At 45.0% G+C, this 25,532-nt stretch overlaps 4 protein-coding genes across 9 annotated transcripts; 3 read left to right on the top strand and 1 right to left on the bottom strand.

The window, feature by feature from the left end:
• The first annotated feature begins 33 nt into the window (after positions 1-33).
• PTPMT1 (protein tyrosine phosphatase mitochondrial 1) lies at positions 34-2,309 on the top strand. 3 transcript variants are annotated; one of them, XM_015630035.3, is made up of 4 exons: positions 34-238; positions 319-399; positions 932-1,049; positions 2,041-2,309. In XM_015630035.3, the coding sequence occupies exons 1-4, from the start codon at positions 68-70 to the stop codon at positions 2,157-2,159; spliced, it is 489 nt and encodes a 162-aa protein (XP_015485521.1). In that variant the 5' UTR covers positions 34-67; the 3' UTR covers positions 2,160-2,309. The 3 variants fall into 3 exon arrangements, with proteins under 3 accessions (XP_015485521.1, XP_015485520.1, XP_033370843.1); XM_015630034.3 differs by having other exon boundaries at positions 39-238; positions 932-1,123; XM_033514952.1 differs by lacking the exon at positions 319-399 and having other exon boundaries at positions 43-238; positions 932-1,123.
• A 136-nt stretch (positions 2,310-2,445) lies between these two features.
• KBTBD4 (kelch repeat and BTB domain containing 4) lies at positions 2,446-10,470 on the bottom strand. 2 transcript variants are annotated; one of them, XM_015630030.2, is made up of 4 exons: positions 10,389-10,470; positions 7,276-7,896; positions 4,669-4,775; positions 2,446-4,080 (listed from the first exon to the last, which is right to left on the bottom strand). In XM_015630030.2, exons 2-4 carry the CDS (start codon positions 7,865-7,867, stop codon positions 3,220-3,222), a joined length of 1,560 nt encoding a protein of 519 aa, XP_015485516.1. In that variant the 5' UTR covers positions 7,868-7,896; positions 10,389-10,470; the 3' UTR covers positions 2,446-3,219. The 2 variants fall into 2 exon arrangements, with proteins under 2 accessions (XP_015485516.1, XP_015485515.1); XM_015630029.1 differs by having other exon boundaries at positions 10,327-10,441.
• A 4-nt stretch (positions 10,471-10,474) lies between these two features.
• On the top strand, positions 10,475-14,819 carry NDUFS3 (NADH:ubiquinone oxidoreductase core subunit S3). Its single transcript, XM_015630032.1, has 7 exons — positions 10,475-10,591; positions 10,693-10,755; positions 11,515-11,612; positions 11,874-12,023; positions 12,831-12,956; positions 13,251-13,370; positions 14,575-14,819. Exons 1-7 carry the CDS (start codon positions 10,546-10,548, stop codon positions 14,740-14,742), a joined length of 771 nt encoding a protein of 256 aa, XP_015485518.1. The 5' UTR covers positions 10,475-10,545; the 3' UTR covers positions 14,743-14,819.
• Positions 14,820-14,904: 85 nt separating this feature from the next.
• Positions 14,905-23,853, top strand: FAM180B (family with sequence similarity 180 member B). Of its 3 annotated transcripts, none has more exons than XM_015630033.3 (3): positions 14,905-20,005; positions 21,886-21,953; positions 22,488-23,853. In XM_015630033.3, exons 1-3 carry the CDS (start codon positions 19,939-19,941, stop codon positions 22,929-22,931), a joined length of 579 nt encoding a protein of 192 aa, XP_015485519.1. In that variant the 5' UTR covers positions 14,905-19,938; the 3' UTR covers positions 22,932-23,853. The 3 variants fall into 3 exon arrangements, 2 of the variants coding, with proteins under 2 accessions (XP_015485519.1, XP_033370842.1); XR_001522030.1 differs by having other exon boundaries at positions 19,980-20,005; positions 21,886-22,019; positions 22,488-22,571; XM_033514951.1 differs by having other exon boundaries at positions 19,980-20,005; positions 21,886-22,288.
• The last annotated feature ends 1,679 nt before the right edge of the window (positions 23,854-25,532 follow it).

Here is a 25,532-nt window from a genome sequence, read left to right as displayed (position 1 = left end):
GCTCCGTTCCTCCCGGCCCGGCCCGGCCCGGCCCGGCCCAGCCCGGCGCGGCGCGGTCCCGGCGCGCATGGGGGTGCTGGAGGCGCTGGGCGCCGGCGCGGCGCGGCTGCTCTTCTACCCGTCGCTGCTGTACACGGTGACGCGGGCGCGGCTGCCCGGGTCCCGCCGGCCCTGGTTCCACCGCATCGACGAGGTCGTGCTGCTCGGGGCGCTGCCTCTGCGGGGACGCATCCGCAGGGTAAGGTGGGCGCAGCGGGGCGGGCCGGGCCGGGCCGGGCGGGGAGGAACGGAGCTCCCTGACGGTGCCTGTGTCCGCAGCTGCTGGCGGAGGAGAACGTGCGCGGCGTGGTGACCCTCACCGAGGACTACGAGACCCGGTTCCTCTGTTTTTCCCCTCAGGTGAGCCCCGGGCTTGGTGGTCGTCGTCCCCCCCTCCACGTGTCTCTCGCCGCTGTTTGTCCCGGCACAGGTGAGGCTTTAGTCGCCTCCTGCCGTCATCCCGGCAGCCACCGCCATGTCCTGTGGCAGCAGAGATGGGACTACTCGTACCTAAGCAAACTCCAAAAACTATGCGACAAACCGCTAAAACGTGAGCATGCCAATGAACTGCAGCTGCAGCGGCTGGGAAAAACAGGGAGAATGTAACTCACCTACACTACTATACAGGAATGCCCCTGGTTGGGAAGAGATCCAAGCCTCCCTCTTTTCCTTTGGCTTTCTATGTTTAGAAACATTTTTTCAGTCCCCTTTAACTGCTACCTTCTGATGACGAGCACTGAAGTTTCCATACATCTAATTTGAAGGATTGACGTTCAAAGCCTGTTTACAGCCTCTCTGAATTTCTCAACTATCTCAACAGGTTCTGAGTTTCTTTCAGTAAAAAAAAAGCAACCCAAAAGTTCACTCACCAAATTTGCAATGTCTGTTACAGGAATGGGAGGCAATGGGAGTGGAGCAACTGCGTCTCAGCACTGTAGATCTAACTGGAGTCCCCACCTTGGAAAACCTGCACAAGGGCGTGGAGTTCATCCTGAGACACCGAGCCCGCGGTAACAGCGTCTATGTGCACTGCAAGGCGGGGCGCTCCCGCAGTGCCACCATGGTGGCAGCATACTTAATTCAGGTCAGGCGTCTCTGCTAAACGGGGCTCATTTTAATTTAAAAATGGAAGTAAAATGCAGACAACCTTTTTAGTTAACTCTCCCTCAACAAACCCGAGCATGTACACGTTAATATTCCATGATTTTACAGAGCTTGGACACTCATTTTAAGAGACGCCTCAAATGTACCTTGTTGTTTTGAATGCAAATGCAGATTTTGAATGATTCTGCTTTTCTTAATTCTTTCTGTGAAGGAACAGATTGACGTGGGAATAACAAGTCACTCATGAGCATAGGTTCACTGAGCAAATAAATATCCGGTTTTTTGTTCGTATTTTCTCCTTGGTTCACTGGAGTTGTGAGCTTTCCTACACTTTTCCATAAATACAACTCAGGATCAAGAGGACTGATTTGTTTTCTGAGTTCCTCTATCAGCCCAACTGGGGAAGCCAGCACTAAGAATAAAATCCCACCTGTGGATTCTTTCTTTGGTGTTACTAAGTGCTCCCTGGAAAATTTTCCATTAGTGTTGAAGAGAAAATTTTTTTCTAAATTTTTCTAATTTTTCTTTTTTTACTAAGTGCTGAAATGTGATGGGAGTACCAGTAGAGTTTTTTTAAAAAAAATTAAGAAGCAAGGTGCACTTTTGCTCTGGTCTAGTGGGGGGGGGGGCTAGGACAGGAAACTATTCACAACATAAAGGAAGAGTGAGCGAGAAAGTGGAGCACCCAGGCAGCAACCATTCCTCTTTAACCGAGGGACTCACTTCACGAATGTGTGACTTGCAGGCCTCTCTGAGAAAAACATCAAGTAAACCTAAAGGGCAAAGCAGCAGCAAGCTTTCTAACACCTCTAATATTGCCTGTACCCTCCAGGAGGGTTCCATTAACTGGTGCAAAGATGGAATGGGTTTTCACATGCTGTGTTTCTGCCTTTTCAGCTGCATCACTGGAGCCCTCAGGAAGCAATAGAGGCCATTACCAAGATTCGTCCCCATATCCTCATTCGACACAAGCAAGTCCAGGTCCTGGAGAAATTTCACAGGAATGTGATCAATGAGAGAACTGCATAACTTAGTAAGAACTATCAAAATCCTCATCTCAGCTGCTATAAAGAAGTTTTTATGATCTAACAAAAGCTTAAGCATTTTCATTCTTAAACAATTAAATTATTTCATCAATAAAGGGGGAATAGGGCTGTTTCATTAAAGCTTTCTTTCCTTATGGCTAATATTCTAGATCTCACAGAGCCCCATAGTTCTTTTCCACACATCAGTGCTGAGTGGAACTGCAATCCACAAGTTCAAAAATATTTGTATTTGAAGCAAAGAGAAAAAAACAAAATACTTTGTCTCAGTAGAGACTTTATTCAGATTCTTACCCAAAGGGTTACAGTGCCAACAGCGAGGGGAAGGAAGAAGTGGTCTTATTTCTGTCTTTTCACCAACACTATATTATAATTACAGGTGGGGATTTCCTGTACAGTAAAGGAAGCCAATGCTCTAAAAGTGATCTCCCTCTTTATACTAGGTGATGACAGAGCAGTAAGCAAGTACTCAGCTGGTTACCACTCCTCTAGGAGAAGTGCTGAATGTAACCCAAGGGTCCTGGGGTCAGTTCTGGAATCTGTCTGCCAGGCCTTTCTTCTGCAATAGGACACAGGAATGTTTAAATGGGGGTATCCCTGGGGGACACAGTGCACGTCTAACTCTGTGACTGACACAGCAGCAACACGCAGTCTCCTAGGCAGTTAAAACTAGCAGTCTGGCCCAAGGAGAATGTTCTCCATATGCCACAGGATTTTTTAGTCATGGATTGGTTCCAGGATAAAATAGCCATTTGCTGCCGCTTGGGCCTCAAACGCTTATCATCAAGGAATCAAAGTAATAGTATTTAGTCCATCTGAAATCTAAGATACAACAGTTCAATACGGTTTTGATAGTGCTATGTAAAAGAATAGGTCCACAGTCAGAAAGCCTGTACTTCCTCTGCACAGGTAGAGGATGGGGTCTTTACTGGATGTTGTGAGCTTGTTGTAATTGGAACTGGTGCTGAGGGTCATAGGTGTCTTTGAGCTGCACAGCAAGAAACTGTTGCTGTCTTTCTATGACTGGGCCCGTTTAGGCCAGGACAAACTGCAGGTTAGTGAGCAGCACTTTGATGCCACTTGTGACTGTTACAACAGAGGTGGCTGGGTTAAGTTTAAAAGTATTTGCATCGCCCTTTTTATAGCGGTCACGAAAGACATAGATGCTGCCATTGCAGCTGGCAATTTTCCAGAGGGATGGTACTGAGCTCCAGGCATCTGGGAGGCATAGCCGGGTGAAGCTATCCAGCAGGGGATTGTAGCAGAGCAGTGAATCTCCCTCGGCCACAATGAACACCACATCCTTGTGCACAGCAGCGTGCATGCGCCCTGCGAAAGGCAGTACATATGGCTTCACGTGGCATTTCTCTGTGTTGGTATCATAGCACTGAATGAGCCGAGAGGGCTTGGTGAAGAAGTCTAAGTCGTTTTCCTCCCCACCCAGCAGGTAAATGACACCATTAAGGTTCACCCCTGCAGCTCCAGAGACTGCCACTTCCAACTGGCTGGTCTCTGTCCAGACGTTGTCTCGTACTCTGTAATATATGACAGCATTAGAGAGAGTGTCCTGAAGAGTTTTCCCCCCCAGTGAATATATTGCATCCTTGCTTGGCACGGAGACGAGGGTGTGCTGGAGCCGGTCACGGGGCAGAGGAGCACACCATTCCCAATCTATAGTTGCGTTGTTGCATTTCCACATCCGTCGTGGGATGGAGCCACCAACGACATACAGGTCACTACCGTGCTTGCAGGCCGCGGTGATCTGGTGACACAGGCTGTTCTGGCCACTCACACTGATGGAGTCATCGTCAGCACAGTGCAGAGAGACAGCGAGGGAATGTGTACGTGATGACTCCTTTCCAATCAGGTAGATGTGAACATTTTCTCCAATCACCTGAGTGAAAGCAGAAGTGTGTCAGCAGATTTGGTTCTGTTCAGCAACAAACATCGGTGATGCTCAAGACTGAATTTTTCAGTTTAGGACCCACCTGTGGGCTTGAGGTGTATATACCCTCCTTCCCAAGTCCTGCCACACTAACACATTCAGGATTCAGAGCCTCGAGGCCTTTTCAAGATACCATGTATATCTGACACAGTAGAATAGCCACAGATGTCACTACAACACAAGTGTTCGTGGTTTAGGTAAGGGCCAGTTACATAACTGATGGAGTATGGTTGTTACAAGGGGAATACCAAACATCGATTTCTGACCAGTTTATTTGGTAACTGAGGTGAAATAAGTTATTTGTGGCACTTCTCCTATCACCAGTGAAAGCAGCCTCAGGTTAAATGAAAAAAGCTGTCAGTGGGGTTGATATTTATGACACTCCAAGTATCCTCGCACAAGCACCATGAATTTCAATGACATCTGTGTTTTGTGACTTTCAAGTCACACCTGTGAGCAGAATACCCTGCCCTGAGTAGTTCTGTATGTTCTGTAGCAAGTGCTACATCAGCCCCAGAACATAAGGTCTTTTTATACCTTCAGACTTGATCGCAGAGTCTCTGAAAAGCCCGCTCGCTCCTCCTTGTTGAAGTTGATCCAGGTTTCTATGGCAACTGTTGGATTCTGAGAAGATGGAACGCCATCTGCGGTTCAGGGACAGAAAGGCATTTATGATATCTAGACAAAGGTGTATGTACTCAGGAACACCCTTTTCCTGTGGCTGCCTCCCCCAACTTCCACCACAAACCCTACTTTCTGGAGAGGAAAAATAGACACAGGTGTTTATAGATTTTGTCAGGCATGATCAGCACTGCCAGCCAGCCCACTACATGAAATTAATTTGAGGAACTGTAAGAAGACAGAGCTGCCAGATCTTAAGCACTTTGGATGAGTTTCAGCAATCTATTCAGGAATCTATGCCCAAGAGAAAGAGGACATGAAAGAGAACTTACATGCTGTGTGACAATGACAAATACTTTCTTATTTAATCATTTAGGCAAAAATATTTTGTTACTGAGAATGTCAGCACCTGCCTTTCTTTCTGGCTGGTCCTAGAAACCTGCCTAGCAAAAGTCATCTACAAAATGTGTCTGAGCAGCTGACCCTCATGATTGAGCATCTGGTGTTGCTGCTATCCTCTTAACATTTGGAAATCCCCAATGAGCTATTAGAGCTTTTCTTAGCCATGTGACAGTAGGAAACACTCCACAGACTGCATCAGATTTAAATCTCCTTCCAAACATAACTGGAAGTTTTCGTTAAGCTGCAAAGTCTTGCATCATCATCATCATCAGTATATTACCTAAAAAGATTTTAGGTATTTCCTTCCAGTTTGAAAGCCAGCAATTATGCCTGTGTTCATTGAGAAACTTCCCTATGAAGACTCTGATTTTGTAGTCTGTTCTCATGACAAACTCTGAATTCAATGATGCTGAAGGCACCAGAGAAATTCCAACACTTTTCTCTATAGTGGGAGCAGAACAAGTGTGGCACAAAAGCAGGTATTTCAGCTCTGTTTAAAAGGATTCTCATAGGCTAACCATCACATGTAGTGTGTAAATGGAAAAAAAATGGTTTTGAAATTGGTCCTGGAGTGCAGCATAATGTAAACTTAATAAATTTCTATTTCATAAAATTAATTATAATCCTTGCCACTAAAAGCTTCCTCTATTTAATTCTCCATTAACTAAATGAAGATGGAGGAAAGGCAAAATAAAAGGATTTTTCCTACAAGAAGTAGGGAAGTATTTCAGATTTGAATCCATTTATGAGCTAAGTTGTGGCATAAATGCTGAGTAATGTGATTCTACACGTGAAAATAGATGATGCATGGAAAAAAGTTATACTGAGCAATTGTTTTAATTTAGGACCACAAGAGCTAAAGTCCATACTCCTAAAATTGTTTTTTATGTGGAATCCCTAGGAAATTAAAGGTGATTGATCTCTACAGTTTCATTTCATTATTTTAGAGTTTTTTTTAAAATGAACTTGCAACTTACTTAAAAAAACTTTAGCTAGATAGTGATCAAAATTACTCTAAATTTATCACAGTTCTTGAGGTATCAGTACATACACTCAATAGATCCTTGACTGTAAATTTCTTTAGATGCAATAGAGATAATTTAATACAATATGTAAAGACTCTCATATGCATAGCATCAACTCTAAAGGCTAGTTCAGGTCTTATAGATAGATTTGCCAGTGTTCCAAAGAAGCCAGTCATGATAGGTTTATTTTTGCAACTGCATATAAAACACATGACACACAAAGTCTAGTTACTTACTCAGTTACAAAGAGCAATTAAAAGCAAGAAAGATGCACATTTGGACGTATGAGCTGCTTCTACATTCTTCTTCTAGCAATGATACATAACAGCAGAAGAATGAACTTGTGACTGCAGCATCCTGGAGAGGTAACAAGTACTGACTGTACCTACTAGGGCAGCAGATCTTTAAGGATTGGTGGAAGCTGGACTAAGTTGTCTATGTGTTGACATGTCCTTCACAACTCTGAATCATGGCATCCCTAACTGTGGAAGACTATTACCTTTACAAGAAGGGCAATTACTGTATTACTCAAGATCTTACAATGCCTCTATTTCAGTCAGTTGAGTGCCTAAGTAATCCTAACAATTACATACAATTGTAAATAATACTAAAATAGTCTAAAAGTATGTGCTCAAGCCTTCTTACAGAGGTTGAGTTATTGCATTACTATGTTAAATGATTATGAGCTAAAGGGATAAAAAAGTCTTTCATCAGGTATGTAGTTCTAGTAAGGCTTCTTTGTTTTAATGCAAACAAAAATACAACAAATTGTTGGCAGTTGTGTTTAAAAAATGTGTAACACTTATAACCTGTTGACTCAGGAACTGCTGTGAATTTCTGGCATCCTATTCTATAAGTCTATTCTGTAAGTCCCTATTCTATAGCTTAGATGTTTCACATCCAGTAACAATAATAGTTTGGGACTTTTTCTGATAAAGGTATCCAGAATGTTTTGCTCTGCCTTGCTTAGCTAAGTCTCTGAATAGACAGTGACTATGAAAGTTTATATCTTTCCATCTATTTCATTCACTACTTGGCCAGACTCTGAAAGTCTCTTTCTACATCCACATCCTAGGTAGTTTCAAGAACTCCTTACCTGTAAGGATGTCTGTCAGCAGGCGGAGAGGCAGGTGTAGGAACTCCTCTGTCTCCTGCAGCTGAGACAAATGTGACTTTGCACAGTGTTTGGCAGCTGTGTAGAGCTCCATGTCACTGTGTTGATCTGCCAACCACATGACCTGCAGACAGTTTCTAACCTGCACCGTACGGGCCAGAAACCGGGAACACTCTTCAAAAAGGGCAGTCAGCTGGTACATGTCTGCCACTTCATAGGTTTCCTGCAACTCCTCTGCCCTCAGCTTTACAGTTCCATGGTAAATATAGTCCACAAGGAGCTGAAAGACACTCTCACTAACATCCTGCAGCTCAATCACCCGGTTGTGGGCCTCCTTTAGGTTGGAAGTGAACATAGAACGAAAAAAGCAGCTCTGAGCTGACAGGACCAAACGGTGCAGCTGAAATTCTTTGCCTTCCACTGATATTGTAACATCAGCAAAGAGCTCATCCTCCAAGCATAATTTCATAATACCCTGGGCCACGCGGCCTGAGTGGGAGCGGTCGGTGAAGGTGTAGTTCACAAAGTAGTTTTCTTCTGCAGAGGAGCCTCCAGTCTCTTCTGACGAGTCCATGGTGCCGCACAAATCAGACCTCCAGCAATCTGTAAAATCACAATAATTATACGGCTTCCTCTCACCACTAACAAGATTATGCAGTACTTCAGGGTACAGGGAAAAATCAAACATATTGGTAAGAGTCCAGCACATTTTAGACTGAACATAAATAGCACAGCCAGAAACTTGTGCTTGAGCTTCAGAATCTCAAACAGCAAATGAGAAGTTGGCATAATTAAAATTATAATATATACCAAACTTCCAGTACAGTGAACATCACATCCCAGCAGGGCTGGGAGACGTGCATATCTTTTCACCACTCATTTCACTGACACAAAGAAATGCATCAAGTTATTCAAGTGGAAAGTCCAGCAACTGCCCTAGGAAACTTGCAAAGCCAAAAAAATGGCAGCAGCATATCTGGACGTGAAAAGGATCACAGTATCATACTAAAAAAGAGCACAGTCAGCAGTTCATATCATCAGGAGGTGTTAATTACTGTCAAAACCCAATGATGAATCTGTATCAAGGTGAACTTGTTTTTACCAAAAAGATACATGAGATTTTGGCCTGACATCACCACCAGTCCTTCAAGCTAACCAAATGAGACAACAGATGGTTATGCTGTTTGTTAATGTTCCAGTCAACTTCAGCATGCAAAACCACATTTTAGATGTTGTTAGTCACTGCTTCCCAAGTGGAAAGGGGATCAAAATGTAAAAGAAAACACCTCTCAGCAGGCACCATGGATGTCTGCAGCACTCCAGGTAGTTCATGGGTCAGAAAAGCTTCTGAAACACAGAAGGACTACAGCAAGGAGCTCTTTTTTACCATGGCTCTTGACAGCATTTGAAACAGTTGCCTACCTGCCTTCACTTTACTTTTACAACTGAACTACCAGCCATAATGTCTGATAACAGAAATTTCTTTGATTAATAATGAACATTATTTCAAGGACAATGTTTCACAAATATGTGATTTTTTTTCTCCAGCAGATTTGTAGCTACTCTTCCACAGTTTATCTTGTTACACATGCATTTTCGTACAATTACTGTGCTTGATCAGGAGGGCTCCTAAGTTCTTTGCTCAAATTCTGTTCATGGGAAGTAGTGTCTACATCCCTAATTGGCCGGACAAGTCCATCTCATCTCTGGTGATAGCCTGCCTTAATTATACTCTTATCCCAATTTTACAGTAGTTGTGGTCTGTCTGAAAAGTAGCTATACAGTAAGTATACCAAAGTACCTGTCTGTAAGAGACAGAGGAACTGCAGTCAGCACAGAACACATCAGTACTCTTTCTCCAGCTTTATGAAATATGAGCCTATCCTGCAAATTGGATTCCACTTCGCTTAAAGCTCTTTATCCTTACAGTCAAGGTGCTTAGGAGCTTCAGCCCAGAATGCAGAAGAGACCACACAGAGCAGCAGGATATGGACAGATGAACTACTCTGTCCCCTCGACATGGCAGAAACAGCTGCCTGTCACACCACCCTGCACAATTCCCAGAGGACTGAAAGTCATGAAAGAAATGCCAAGAAGCAATTAAAGACTACACAAATCTTGCATCTTCCTTGTAGACACCCAGACAAAGCTCCCCTTTGCACTCATGGTATCTCTGATATAAAGAGGCATAAAGGTCAGTTAACTGTCCCATAAAGCCAAATCGCATGCTTCATGCATTCCATAGGCCAAGCTATCAGTGACAGTGGTTTAACCAACACCTAGTACACCTCCTTCACAGAATGGCAGAATCACTTAAGTTGGAAAAATCATCTGAGACCGCCAAGGCCAACCTAAGGCTGAACACCACCCTTTCAAACAGACCACGGCACTGAGTATCACATCCAGTCTTTCCTGAAACGCCTTCAGGGACAGCAATACCACCACCTCCCTGGGCACTCCATTCCAGTCTCTAATCATCCTTCCTGTGAAGAAATTCTTCCTAACGTCTGGCCTAAACCTCACCTGCTGCAGCTTAAGCCTGTGTTCTCTCGCCCTGTCGCTGGTTGCCTGGGAGAACAGGCCAACCCTTGTCTGGCTACACCCTCCTTTCAGGCAGTTGGAGAGGGTTATAAGGTCATCTTTGAGCCTTCTTTTCTCCAGGCTAAACTAACACAGCTCCCTCAGCCGCTTCTCAAAGGACTTCATTCTTTCCTTGCTTCATTTTTTCCCTCCTCCTGACAGGGTCGCGGATGCCACGGCGGCGTCCGGGACCGGGGAACCCCTAAGGACAGCTGACAGCGACCCCACGGTCTGAGGCGGGGAGAAGGAAGGAAGGAAGGAAAGGAGGCCGATCCTCGGAGAAACGCAGATTCCCACCAGGGCCGCGCTGACGCTGTGCAAGGCTCAGCGGTGGCTCAGCCCGGGGGCTGCCGGGCTCCGCCGCCCTCCGCGCCCACACCTCCCGGCGCTCGCTGCTCCGTCCCCGGGCCGCCGGCCGCGCTGCTCCCCCCGGCCGCGCCGCGCGGCACCCACCTGCGGCGCCTCCCTTCATGCCGCCGCCCCGGGCTGCCCCAGCGGCTGCTCCCGGCCCTCACCCTGCGCCAGGCGCCGCCGGGCACTCGCCGATTCCGCCCACCGACCCGGAGCCGTCCCCGGGAAGCTCTTCGCGCGCTTCCGCCCCCGGGGGAAGCGCGGCGGCGGCGGCGCTTTCCGCTTCCGCCCCGTGCCCTTGCCCGTCTGTGTCCCGGCGGGATGTGGGCGGCGGCGGCGCGGGGCCTGGCTCGGGCCGCGCTGCGAGGTGAGGCCGCGGGGGCTCGGGGGCCGTGCGGGGGCCGTGCGGGGGCCGGGCCGGGCTGTGCCGGGCCGTTGGCGGTGAGACGTGTCCGTTTCTCTCTGCAGCTGGCGCGGCACCGGCGGCGGCGCGGGCCCGGCTGTCGGGGAGCTCCGCCGCGGACACTCGCCGTAAGTGCGGGGCCGGTTTGGGGGCGGAGGGGGCCCGAGGCGTGCGGTTGTGCCGCTGCCAGCCGGCGGGAGGGCACCGAACCGCCCTACGGACGTTCCTGGGCGGTAGAACCGCTTTTGTGAGCGTGTCGGGAAAGGGTTGGTCCGGTCACCCGAAAACCCCACATGGGCAGAAAAGTGGTTATATTGGTAACCGTGCTTGCTGTGGGCTCCCGTGCTTGCTCTGGATTCTTGTCTGCATCCTTTCTCAGATGCAGGGCCAAGCCTGCTTTTTCTGTGCAAAGCTGTGCCTAGACAACTGCTTCATAGGCCCTCATTGCCCTGACTCTTAAAGGCTTTTTCAGTCGTAACAGTGAAAAAACACACCCCAAAGACGTGAGCTCCTAGAGTGTTTTGTTTATGAGGGGCTTGCTTAGATGTTGACACATCCAGCAAACCTAGAAAACAAGGCCCTTTCTAGACCCTGGTTGAATGACATGAGTAGTTCCTAAGTTCATCTCTGCTGCCCTCTTTTTCATCTGGCTATTTACTCCTCCATCTGCTTGTTGGACAATTCATGCTGCTCTTCCGAGTTGACAAAATTTTAGCACTGACACAAATTTCCTTAGTTATCAAAGTGTCTAGTTCCACCTTCCATGTAATACAAGTATGTTGCTATAGTGTAGTCTCTGACAGACAGCTAGACTGATTAAATGGAGTTATTACTCTTCTTTCTGTAGCTTTCTGTCATAATCTTGGAAACCTTGTTTTTCTCCTTAGCTACTGTCAGACCAAAAAATGAAGTAGAACAGAAGCAGCTGTGTGCTTTTGGGGAGTACGTGGCTGAGATTCTGCCCAAGTATATCCAGCAAGTACAGGTAGGTACTGTTCAAGAAATTGTTCTTGTGGCAGGACAGGATCCAGTGATCACACAACTTTTTTATTACCTGTTCAGAGAAGTTCTGGGGAAGAAAAGGGCCAGAATTCCATGAAAAGTACTGCTGTTGTTAAGTCCCTTAATCTGATGCCTTTTTGTGTCTGCTGTGTCTCTTTGTTTGAGTGTTCTGCTGAAATCAGCATCATGTTCAGTCCTCTTGGTGTTTGTACTCATGCCCTTCCCACTGCTCTGTTTTCATCAGGTGACCTGTTACAATGAGCTGGAACTTCTGATCCATCCAGATGGGATCATTCCCGTCCTGACCTTCCTTCGTGACCACACCAATGCTCAGTTCAAATCCCTGGCTGACCTGACTGCTGTTGATGTCCCGTCTCGGCAGTACCGCTTTGAGGTAGGAACTGCTCAGAGGTGCAGTACTTGGAGGGCTTCACAAGTACGTGCTGTTGCAGCTCTGACCACTTTCTTTGGTTTTTGGCAGTGAGAAAAAAAAAAAAAAAAGAGAGTTGTAGATAGAATTCTTTAAGTCAAAGGCTTCCAGTTGCTGAAGTAGTGGAATACTTTTTAATTAAATATTTTTCTTTCAAAAATCAAGGTTGTAGATTAATAGAAATATAGATCCTAATTTATTCATCTTTTCCAGTCACCAAGGCAGTATCGAACAAGGCTTTAAAATTCATTACAAATTTTTGGGAACTTTTTTTCAGTCTGCTTGTAGTATGCATTTCCTTTCCAGAGATTACAATAAATCTCATGAACAGCCTTTGTACTAAACTTCCTCACCACAGAAGTTGGAAGTGTTCCCTGGTATTCAACTTGCTTGCTGAAAATTAAGTATATTTTATCTTAGCCTTCTTCCACTGATAGTAATTGCAAGAGTGATTAATGGCCATTTTATTTGAGACAGACCAAAGTGAAGTGTTTCCATCCCTCCAGAAGTCTCTCTTTTAAGATTTAGTATCTGTCTTCTTCATCATCAGTCATGATGTCTAAGTCTCTCATAACTTTTGTCACACTTCTAAGGACCAAAGTGATAAGCTATTGGAACCACAGTTGTAGGAGTGTCTTCTAGTGGCCAGCTCTGAAGTGCTGAATGTGATCCTGCTCATAAAGAATATTTGAAATAGTCCTTGTGTGGCTTTGCTTAGGCAGTGGTGTACTGCAAAGAGATCCACAAATGTTTCCTGTTCCTCTGCTTCAGATTGTGTACAACCTCTTGTCCCTGCGGTTCAACAGCCGGATCCGTGTGAAGACGTACACCGATGAGCTGACACCTGTTGACTCAGCAGTGCCTGTACACAAGGCAGCAAACTGGTATGAAAGAGAGGTGAGTGCTGGTGCACTTGGGAACAGAGTTTTTGTGGAGAGAGGCTGTATTTTCACATTTAAAGTAATTCCCCAACGCCCTCAGGAAGAAAGAGAGAAGTGTTTCCCCAGCTGCCTTTTCAGAGTAGGAGATAAAATGGTGTTTGATTTGCTTTTGAATGAATTCCTGCATCAGTTTTGCTGGCACTGTACAAAGCCAGGCATGTAACTAAAATTTTATGGAAATTACACAGGTTATGTGGTTTTGGGGATTTTTTCAAATACAATTCAACTAACTTGGCTCCCTTCCATTTAGGTTTGGGACATGTATGGTGTTTTCTTTGCCAACCACCCTGATCTAAGGCGAATCCTCACAGATTATGGGTTTGAGGGCCATCCATTCCGGAAGGACTTCCCACTCTCTGGTTATGTGGAGGTAGGAGATACAGTCATGTCTAAAGTTACCAAGTCTGTCCAATGCTGTTTTCTGAGCTCCAGTACAAAGATGTGACTGCTTTACAATCACTTGTCTGTATTCCAGAAGAGTTATATAAATCTGCACAGAAATTTGAATTATCACACAAAATATCATCTATGAAAAGGCAGCCTAAGGCTGGAGAAATTGAGCAAATGTTATGTGCTGTATACCAAAGACACTTGTCAGGCAGAGAAAGTGCTTCTGCTTTCAGCACATTTTCTGTAAGATTAAAGTTTCCACTGCAGAACTGAGTTGTCTAGAAGGATAAAGAACTGAACTGTTCTTGATTCAGTTGGAACTTGACTTTGTTGACTGTTTGTAGGCCCAGATTATAAAACTCTGATTAAACTGACTCTTGCCATTTATTACTTCTGTATGCCAACCGCAGGTTAAATGAGAGTGTTTGGTATCTGTCTAGTTTCAAATCACTGCCCTGCAGAAGCAGGTATATTTGGTGCAGTGTTAAGACTGAGTCGAGTCTCAGAAGGAAAACAGTGAAGTTCTGCAAATAAAGAGGCTGTTTTAAGAAATGTAGAAATAACAAAATCCTGCAAGCAAGGATAAGGCACCATCTCCTGAGCTGGTTTCAGAGATCTGGACTGGCACAGTGAGGATAAAGCAAGCCAATCAGAAATGTCTGGTACTCACCTGCATTCCATCCAGGTTGTCTTTTTCTCCCCTTGTTCTGAGTGTCACGCTAAAAATTAGAAAAACTAAAACTACACAAAAGCCATATTATAAAGATTCATGAGTGTAGTCCTCAGGCATGCAGGCCCAGGATGGGATGTCTTATTTCAGTGACTCAGGAGAAATTCCTGTGTCAAATGACAAATTAAATGTGTTACTGCATGTGACCTTCATGTGGACTGTTAGGGTGGGTGCTCGTGATTCTGGGTGCTTAGTCATGACACCTGAGGGGCATGGGAGCAAAGCATAGGAGGAGGGACACTGCACAGATCTTGGTAGCATCTGGAGAGCTCTTCTTTAGTCATGAGGAGAACTGAAGCTGTGGCAGAGGCCTGTAGGCCTGGGTTTTTCCATGGATAAGAAGTAGTTGTCTGCAGAAAGGGTGGTCTGGGTCATTACTGGGTCATTGTGCACAGCAGACAGGCTGCAGGAGCAGGGTGAAAATGACTGGCCTGTGTTCTTTGTGCTGTTCCAGGTGCGGTATGATGATGAAGTCAAACGGGTGGTGGCAGAGCCTGTGGAGCTAGCTCAGGAATTTCGTAAGTTTGATCTGAACAGCCCGTGGGAGGCATTTCCTGCCTATCGTCCAGCTCCAGAACCCCTGAAAATAGAAGCAGGAGCCAAGAAGGAAGATACCAAATAGCAGCGGAAGGAAGTTGATGTGCATCCTTTCTGTTCTAATATAGTATTTATAATATTAAAAATTGATATGAGATACTTGCCTGTTGTCATCTCTTGAATAATGTTTCCAAACTAGATGAAAAGCACAAGGCCCAGGAATGCTAATTTATAATCCTTAGGATCCAGCTGGTAGATGTTTATCTGGTGCTTTGAGTTGTAAAACAGGGAATTTGTCTTCTTGGTTTGCAAATTGAACAGTGAAAGCATTGCCTGTGGCTGTGTTTCCTGAACACTACTACTGCCAGCAGTCCCTGCAGGTAAAAATCAGAATCTGAGCACTCCCTAGGAGACTGCAGTGAAGCAGCTGTGGAGTCTGAGCAATAGGACAGTAGTTTCTTAGCTGCAGGATGAGTGTTGGCAAGACAGTAATAATATGGCAAACAAAAAGGCAAAGCCTGTGTAAATGGTTCTAATACAGTTCCTGTCAGGACATTAAAAATGTAAGTGGATCCAGACCAAAACAATTATGGAAATCTCTACTATTTCCATAGGGATTAGGTCAGTGCCTTTTCTCCCAACAGGAGCTGCAGGTAACTTCTGATGTGACACTCCCTCAATAGCTTTATCTTCACAATCAAGCAGTCTTTATTTTCTCCAGCATCTTCAGAGTGTGCTTTTTTTCCCCTGCAGCCAAAAATATACCCCTCCCTTGCCACATGGACAAGAGTATGTCTTTTTGTCAGTACTCCAATTATTTTGAGCTCTATGATACAAGAGCATTACCACTTTCTTTGCTTTTGTGGAAAATCTCTTTTTTTTCCAAAAAACCCGGAAGAATGCTATAGTTCCAGTCCACCCACCACCTGTTTGGATGGGATTACATTACAGCAGTCATCAATTAATAATGTCCCTTGTCCTTGGTCCAGAAAATGCATAATGCTGTTCTGCATCAGAAAGCTGACAGACTTCATTAAGATCTGAAAACTGTTGCATAAGAGATTTCATAAAATAATTCACAAGCAGTTTGTCGAGATTCCCTCAATCAATACTTAAGTTTTTAAATTGTAAAAGAACTAATTAAAATAGGGGTTAGGGGGAGGTTGGAGTATGGGATGGAGGAAGGGATACAACACCAGTAAATTCAATTTAGGAAAAAACCCTACGTGCTGTGACTAGAATGTGATCTCTTTTCAAGAATAAAGGCTGAACTGTATTTTAAGAATTTGGTTTCATATTTGTTTCTGCCTCAGCCTTGTAAGCATAGTTATAATGTAAGCTGTTTAATTTTTTTTAAAAAATTAATTTTTAAATTTTGTTTCAGCTGCTATGGCCAGCAGTGTTTGGGATGTGACCCAGCAGTGTTCTCTGGTTAAAATAAATTTGTCATTCACCTTAAAAGTCACAGCTCTACATGGGAAGGAGAAGTGAACACAGATTAACAGAAATTCGGGGTTTTATACAATTCTTAGCTCTGTTTTGGATCTGTCTTCAATTAAGCAGATTAAATAGGAAATGAACTTTTAGTTTTTCCTACAAGATGTTCCACAGCTGGTTGTTTTCTTTGCAGTGGCTCTCATAGCATGCCGATGCCTATTGTGCAAGACAGAAAAGTTCCTGGTGCCACTTCTAGCACCATGAAAATTCTTTATAAATCACATTTCCTCTCCAGTTCTCCTTCATCCCAGGTTGCTTGAGACACCACACCAAGACTTACGGTCTATGTATTATAAAAAATACCTATTTCCCAGTATGATATGTCAGACCGATGGTAGCAGGAACACTAGGAAATTTGCCTTTTAAAATTAATGTTTGTGCAGAGGGAGAATTTGATCGACATCAAGAAATGTCAGACATGATACCTGTCAAGTTAGACAATATGCAAGGTTTGCTCAAGAATGTGTGTACTGGAAAAGAAGCCAGCCCTATGGGAACAGGCATTGGCTCCAGCAAGTTTTCATTTGTGGAATAGTTGCAAATGGACCTGAGTCTCTTCTCATTAGTGAAGGCTGGGAGATCAGGAAGGCTGCAATTTACTCATCTAGCCCAGGGCACAAGAGGTTGCACAGCTTCACAGAATACTTGTGCACTCTGCTTCCCCCACTGCTCCTGAGCTCCTGAGGCCATTTTGCTCATCAAGCCTGCTCACTCTGACCTCCTTGTGGCTGGTGAACACTTTGTGCTGGACAAGGCTGTGGTCAACATGGCCAAGCACAAAGCTGTCTTCAAATCCTCTGTCCTTGCCTGTTGCATACCACCAGCTTCTGCAGGGTTTGTTTGCCTGGTTTGGATTCCCCAGCTGTAGGAGCATGTGGGATGCTACGACTGCACGTAACAGATGTAGCTGACTTATAGACACACTATACAGAAGAGAGATTTTCTGGTACTGAAGGGACAGATAGACTTTAGTTGATAACTCATGGTCACCATGTTGAGCTTTTCCAGCTGAGTAAGTTTTGCTGGTGTTTTCCAGAAATCTGGCATTTCTCCCTACAGGCAGGCAAGCAGACTGTCCTCCCTGAGAATGTGGCTATTGACAATGTCAGGGTACATTACACATGTACAGTAGATACAGTGGGATGGGACCCTCCCTGTCACTTTTACACAGCTCATTACTCCTTCAAGCAGTAGATGCTGCTCACAAAGTGAAACAAGAAGATAAGGAAAGCATCCTTGTAAGGACTGACAGCACCATACCTGGAAAATACCAGTATAATAGAGTTCCTGTCTGGTCACAGTCAGTGCTTCACTCCTGCTTCCCTCCTGCTTCCCTCAAAGTTACCTTACTTCCACTCCAGTAACTCAAACATCACCTTTTCTGGGAGCCATGTATGTGCTTCTTCCTTCCCCTCTTTCTTCAATCTTCTTTCTTCCCTGAACATCTGCCAGACAGCCCCAGGCTGGGGAGTAATCTCCTCAAGTTCTGGGCAAGATGATCGAAGCAAGTGATTTCTTCAATTTTATAAGCAGAATTTCCCTTTTGTGAATATGCTATCTCCCTCAAGTTCTACTTCAAAGAAACTTCCTTCCTAAAGAGATTCTTCTGGTGCCACATCTTCTGCCTCAATCAGCATCCAAACAGCTCCTGCAGTTTTTGACCCCTCTTCTCTTGTTCTCATTTCCCATGTTCCTGCTTCAGGAGGTCATGGTGAAAATGAAGATACCAGCCAAGGTGTCCCTGCATAAACCTGGCTTGTGACATTTTGAAACTGCTCCAACAACAGACGGTATGGCCAGGGGAGTGCAGAGTGGTAGGGCTGTGCTCAGCTGTGAGTACCTGGCAAGGACAAAATCCTTCAGGAGAAGCAGGTGACTGTCTAACATTGCAGTCGTACATGCAGGGACTTTGTGCAGCTGTCAGAAACTCAGCCTTGTTTCTGTGCAAGTATTGCTGCTGTACAGACAGCTAAGAAATATGCTTATCACTCTGAAAATGTCTTTCTTTGTGGGATAGGGAGGTAATTCTACAAAATTCCCCTAGCTCAAAATAGCATTCACACTGATGCTTGTCCCTCATCTGCCACTACGTCAGTCATCTGAGCAAACCCCCACGCCTCCTCTCTTCTACCTCCCACCAATGTGGCTGTCCTCCTCTAGGCACTTCAGCTGCAAGCTGTTCCTAGGAAATTCTCCTGTTGACAAAATCATGTACAACTCTCACAGATGTTGGCCAAAATCCTGTTGGGCAATCCTCTTCATGTCACATGCTGCAAGTTAAAGAGAGGCTGTTTCATGACCCACGAAGCACAGGGGTTTTTCCACAGCGGCTTCTAGACAAAGTCCTGTGTACAGTGTGACCTAAAAGGGACTTTGGCACAAAGCAGGAGGCACATCAGTCTCACTGCACAGATGGGCCATAAGTGTCTGCCTCTTGGTTAGCTTGTGATTCAGTTTAATAAAAGAAGAAAGGGATGCAACTGAAGAGTAAGCAGCAGAAAATAATGAAAAACAAAAGTAGCACAGTGTGACTTGAACATACCTAAGGCTATGACAGAAACACAGGTCTTGCTTTCAATCCAAACTGACAGGAAGAGTGGCTCTGGATACTGTGGGACCCTCTGTGACTCTTCCCTTACGTGCTGTTTCTTTTGGCTGGTGTGAGTCCAGGTATTGCCTGGTACAGCTACAGATCCTGAAAGTAGCAGAAGATTTGGTTCTTTGCACACAACTTGCCAACCAGGACATCATCCCAGCCCTTAGTACACCATCTGGTGACAGTATGTCCTGTAACTTGCTGAGCAAGGCATGCATTTCAGATTTACCTTCTCTCTTTTCTAGGCAGACTTCTTTCTCCCTTTAACCTGAGAGAGATGGCATTAGTCCTTATTTATACATATAACTGTGTATTTGTATAACCCTGGCATTACATACTGTGCCATACAGAGTAGGAATACAGAACAGTTTAACTGGGGATTTGGCACTAATAAACATGTAAATACATGTAGAGAACAGATGCCTGCTGTAAAGTCAATCAAATGAAGTTTTGTCTATGTAATTTAGAAAATCTAAGGCAGACTGTGCTCACTGTAACCCAGAAGTGCAGTCACAGGACAGGATGATGAGGTGCTAAAGCCTGAGCCACTTCAATACTTGGTGTTTGTTAGGTCACTGTACTGAGTTCTCCCTCCAGGGTGTTTGATAGAGAACTGAACCAGTGACATTTCTTCTGCCTGCCTGTATGTTTTGGCTGCTACTGCCCTTCCATGAATCTGCAGTCTGCTAGCTTTATCTGTTTGAGACATTCCAGGATTGTTTTCAGATTTTCGAACCCAGGAAAAAGGAGAACTGAAAATTAAGCTAAGGAGGCGAACAGAAGTGTCGCAGTATGTGACAGAGGCACTGAGCAGAGATGGAAGGGGCTAGGGGGTCCTCCCTTCTTAAGAGGCAAACATATGTAGTGGAATTTCTTACAACTAACAGCTTCCTATAATCATTGCAGTGGAAAGTCGGTCTTTGAAAAGGAAGCTTAAAAAATTCTGCCAAAAAACATCACAACAAAGTTCTCCAAGTTTCCAAAATATGATGGAAAATATCTTTTGGGGTCAGCAAGTTGAACTGCAAGCCCTTCCCAGGGCTGTGACCAGAAACACAGAAAGATGGATCCATTCCAAGAGAGGCTGCTGGGATCCGAAGAAGCACAGGAAGACGCCCCAGCGAACTGCTGTGGCTTGGGGCGCTGCACTGTCACGGGGCGGGTGGCAGCTGCTCTGGCAGTGCTGCCATGGCCCAGGCACAGCTCAGCTCCTGGCTGCTCCTGTGTGTGTTTGCTGCATCCCAGAGGCTGACAGGTAGGGAGTACATCTGCTAGCAACACGCTCCTTGGCTTGGCAAACCTTGGTGCAGTGCCATTTGTGTGATGCTTTGCTGCTCCTTCAAATGTGGCTCGAGGTCTCAGGCAGCTGCACTGGAAAGGGACAGAGCAGGAGCTCAGCTGGGGGAGGTTTGCTGGTGTGGGCACTGCTACCTACTTGCAGGTTGAAGACCCGAAGGGGAGGATTTTCTTGGGTCTCCACTGAAAAAATAATCTCCCGCAATACTGTTTGTGAATCTTCTATATTCTTTTTGGGAAACAAGACCCCACCCAACCCTGCTGAGGGATAAAGTAAGTAAGGATTTTCCCTTTCCCAGAGGATATTTATGTTATTATTTCAATACCTTATTTGCTATGCTTTGTTAAATTTTTCTCCACTCAAAAATCTACCACTGTGTTTATTATGAGGCAGTTACTAATGATGGTAGTTTGGCACCTGTTCAACAATGCACTGACTCTGCAGCCAGTCAGACATTTCTCAGGAGAGAGATCTGTGAACCTAGAGGATCGGTTACTAGACACAAGACCAGCAAAGAAAATTTTCAGATGATATAATGCTTTCACCTGAGCTAAAAGCCTTGCTGGTACATCTATGGAGGAGTAGGGAAGAGAAGCTACATCCCTGCTCACATTCCAAAGCCACAGCTGGCTTGGATCACAGAGCCTGCAGCTGTGCAGAGAAACAAACCTCTGCAGCCTGCGGGCTGGCAGTGCACTCCTCCAGGCAGCTTGTACATCTCCCTGAAAAGGTCTAATCAAAAATGGAGATTTGGAAGTGTCTTTTGGTACACATCACACATCCATAGTACTAAATATTTTTTCTACTTTTTATATACACCTGCTGACTTTAACTCTGGAGTATTCAAGCAAAATCCTCACTCTTTTTTTTTTTTTTTTTTTTAATATTAAAAAGCCTTCACCCATTTAAAAATGAAAAAAAACAAATAACCCCATAAATGTATCAGAGAGCTTACTGTTTTATATGATTTTTTTCCATTTCATGTTTCTTAACCTTAAGGATGAGTCTGTAAGAAGTAAAAGAGGGTCTTGGCTACCTCATGACATTGATAACACAGAGGAAGGAGGGGATGCAGCCTCTCTCTCACAATCCTGGACCAAGACTGTTTGTGTCTCCTTTTTCACATACACAAAAACCCAATTAAAATAAATGCAGACAGCTAAAACACTTTAAGTATTAGGAAATGAAAATAAAACAATTCATAGGATTTATGTAACTATTATATTCAAAAACTGCCATTCCTCTGGCCTCCTATCCATTTTTTTCCCAGATTACACGATATCATGTGTCCCAGCAAGCAATTAGCTGGACATCAAATGAGACATAATGGATCTGACAAGGTTTCTTTTATCCTCACACTCTTCCAGCAGCAGAAGCTTAGGGATGAAGTAGAAAAACCAGGATAAGCATCAGTTTATGTTTCTAGCAGCAGCTTGAGGAGCCTGCCAGCACCCTCCTTTCATCACACAGCATTACTTTCTCCAGCAAAAGCTGCCAACCAACCAGACCCCATCCGTTCAAACCCTATCCATTCTCAGTGCGAGAGGCTCCTTGCTGCCTCTCTGCCTCTTTCACTGCTGTCAAAGCAGTGCCTTTGCTGCTGTACGCTTCAGCTCTGTTGGCAGGACCAAGGGCCGTGATATCCAAAACCTCGCCTCAACCACTGCTGCTTCTCTTAAAAAGCTTGTTTTGCTTATCAAAATCCCGTGGTCAGCATCTGTCATATTTGGCAGGCTGAGTGGTAGCTCAGGAATGTTGAAGATGTTATTGACAATCAAATGGCAAAAACAGTAAACAGGAAGGTCTTGTGCTACGAAGCTCTGTCTGATGTCTTTCAGATGAACATCCTCACAGAGGCACCAACACAGCCCGTCGTGGCCCAGAGGACGCCGGCATCATGTTAGAGGTCTCCTGAGCACTGGGGGCCCTGGGCCGAGGCACTGTTAGTGCCCATGCTCCCACCTGCCTGCACGTAAAAACTCACCTGTTGTGTTTGTTCTCGTCCCTGACGGATTTCAGGAGCCCCCGGAGAACGCCTTGGCGATGCCTAGCGGCATTTGTGCTCCCTCCTGGCCCACTCCGCGGCACCTCGCGGGGTGCCCGCGGCGGGACGAGGCACTATCCCCGCTGCGTTTGGTGTCTGCCCCGCCGGCGGCCAAGGCCCCGCGCACCGGGGAGCTGCTGCAGGCGGCACTGCGGGGACGGGAGGGCGGGAGGCAAGCGCTGCACAGGCCCCACGAGGTGTGGGGCTGGTCAGAAGCGAGGCGTGTGGGGCTGGCGGAGAAGGACGTGGTGTGGGACTAGGCCGGCCGTGAGGGAGCGGCCCGCTCTGGGCCCGCCCGAGGTTTGGCAGCACTGCGGAGGGCTTTGCTTGGCAGCGCGGTTGCGAGTGACGGAATTGTGCTGGGCTTTCCGTGACAGAGCTGCTCCTCTCTTGCAGATGCTCTGGGGAAGGCTGGATATTCAGGCCAACGGGACAATCCGGCTGCGGGATGAAGAGCTGGCCTCCCTACGCCCGGCACGGCGGTTCCTGCAGATTTTAGAGGAGGAAGTTCCCAAGACACCGGAGGAGATGGAGCAGCATCTGAGATATTATTCACTGACTGACACTCCCTTGCCCCCGACAGAGTTTGAGCGTCTCCTTTTCACCAGTGTTTACAGTGCCTATCAGGTTCGCTCCATACAGGGTCTGGATAAAACCCCCTGGATTGGCTTTTTCTCTCAGCTGGTTGATGAAATCTTTCGTGACCTGTGCAAGGGGCTCTGCCCTGCCAATACCACTCTCCTCCAGGCCTCCTGGCCTTGGAAGGAGAAGCCTTCACATTTGGCCTCCCTGAAACATTTCTATCACTCTAACCTGGCCAGGACCAAGAGAGACACCTAATGAGGGAACCCACTACAGGAAAGGACACACCTGGCATCAGCTGCATCCTTGGTTATTTTCAATGCTTCCCACACCATGCAGGACTTTGTATAAATATGCCACACCTTTTTGTCCTGCTTTCTGCACTGCGCTGGCAACCCTCTCAGGATTTATGCACAAGCTTTTATTTTTAAATGAAAGAAGGACAAAACTGTAAAGTGCATTTCCCCCTTTCCTAATTTTTTGCTAAGTGGGCTGTGCTGAACAGAGCAGTGCTATTTAGATGTCTTACCTATCTTGGTCACTGATGCTTAGGAGAGATGGCTTGGAAGTATTTTTCCAGGATATTAAGCTGGTGTCATAGCTGACTTCATTTCAGATAATTCAGTTCACTTTCCTTATATTCTCCCTGTGGTTTCAGACAAATACAAGATCTTTTCTCCTCTCCAGTAGCAGCTAAGCAGGCTTTGTTGTGTTTCATGATATAGGTCAAATATTTAATTTGCATTTTCTCTTCATCTCTTCAATATGATGATATTTTATGTGTCAGCAGCTATTTCCCATCTCATGTATTCATTTTTCTCTAAAAAGCAACCTGAAAATGTATGTATTCCATGAAGCTTTCTAGTATTTGAATATCATATTTACACTTATGCACAGCTTTGTTTCAATTATCATTTCGGAATATACTTCCTGAAATCTCATTTAAATTCTGAAGGATCCTGACCTAGTTATTCCTTCAGCAGATTTTGCCTTTCTTCTATAAAGTTATTTTTTTGCACAGCCATGGCATTTTACAAGCCAAACATAATAATTACATAGTCTCTATTCTCAAAATCAGAAATATAATTATTTTATAGAAAGACATCATTAACATTTGTCTGTCATAAACACTGTGCTGTGGAATTAAATAAATGTAATTATCTCCTCAGGAGGGTTTTGATTTTGGTTCTTGTTGTTATTACCAGATTTTCTGCTGCCACTATAGGTATATCAATTTTGAACATTCATTGCATGTGCTTAGACGATGGGATCCATAATTCCCTATCAATATAATTCTTCCATGTTCAGCAAAAGAGGCATGTGTGACCTTCAGAGTGGGAACTGCTAGCTTCTGACCTAGTTAATCTTATTCCAAGCCATTGTAGCCCAACAGATGGACAGGAGAAACGGTAAAGCAGGAACAAGAAGCCTGGAAGCAAGATGCCACAGACAATGGTTTTAGAGGTCAGCTTAGGGTTATGACAGAAGGAGATAGATTTAAAGCAGGTTGTTTGTTGCTGGATTTTTGTTTTGTGTGTGTTTGTTTCATTTTGATTTGTGCTTTGGGGTTCTTTTTGTTTGTTTCTTTGTTTCCAGGATATAGGAATTAAAATTAGAATTTTATTTGAAGTAAAACATCTTGTCTCACCTAATGTTCTCTTATGCTGCTTTTTTACATACTTCCAATCTTTACCCTTTACCCTTTTGCCAAATATGCCCCCGGTATTCAATGTCTAGGACATCTATGGAGTGACAGAGGCAGTGAGGGGCTGCATTCAAGTCCAGTTTGAGCAGAGTATCATCAAAAAGCTGATCTGAGATGGCACTAGTGTATGAAAACACTTGCTGGAGAATGTACAGCCTGATCCATATGAATACATGGAAAAAAGTTGAGTGGGTTGGCTTGTGACTCAGATGCCAACACACTGCTTTGAACTCAGGATTTTGTTAGGAGCAGTTTTAGAGCATTGCTGCCTGTTGAACTTATTATAAAGTATGCTGAAGTGATGTCATGAAGCTTTGTACATGCTTAGGATGAGGCATTTTTGCAGTTTATATATTTTTGGGGTACAAACCAGGGTTTAGCTCAACTGAAATAGCACCAGTGGTGCTACAATGAAGTCTCCTGTGCTCCCACTACCTCCTCAGTGGATCCTGCTGGGTGCCTGTCCATCTGTTTGTTGGACTGTAGGAACACAGCAGCATCCTCTACAGCCACAGCAAGCTCTCCACAGGACAAACTTTTGGTGGAACCCTGCACGTACAAAACCACTGGAACACGGATGCTGAAAACATCACCTCATGGTTCCTTTGACCCTGCCTGCAGGAGGTCATCAGTGCAGCACACGGTGGGTTGGCAGCACCCTTGTGTCCAAGGGGCTCATTTCTGGGGAAGGTAATGCCCCAGTGGCGTGGTACTACTCACACTTAGTGTTATGAGCCTGCAGATGATCCAAATCTTTACAGATTTAAAAATACATTTCTTACTCTTCTTACTTACCTTGCTCCTGGGCTTTCAGAGCATGGTCCATTCACAGATTTGAGCCCTTATGTTTCACTACAAGAAGCCTGCTCTTTGTTTGTTTCTAAATGTATTTACATTAAATGGAAGTTGAGATTTTCAACCAAAGCTTCTTGACTTCATCTACATCAGATAAAGAAAAGCACAAACCACTGTGAAACTTGCAATAAAATTGTAAGAGGTACCAGCCCTTCACACACACAAATGATTAAAAAGCATGTACACAGACTGACTGGCTCAGTAACACAACCTCAGCTCACACAATTACCATGCTTCTCTCTCACCTGAGCTGGTACCTCAGCCAGTGACAACTCACAAAATAGCATAAATTCCAAACG

Source organism: Parus major, chromosome 5 (genome assembly GCF_001522545.3).
Source record: "Parus major isolate Abel chromosome 5, Parus_major1.1, whole genome shotgun sequence".
Taxonomy (NCBI): domain Eukaryota; kingdom Metazoa; phylum Chordata; class Aves; order Passeriformes; family Paridae; genus Parus; species Parus major.
This window is presented reverse-complemented; position numbering and strand designations above follow the sequence as displayed.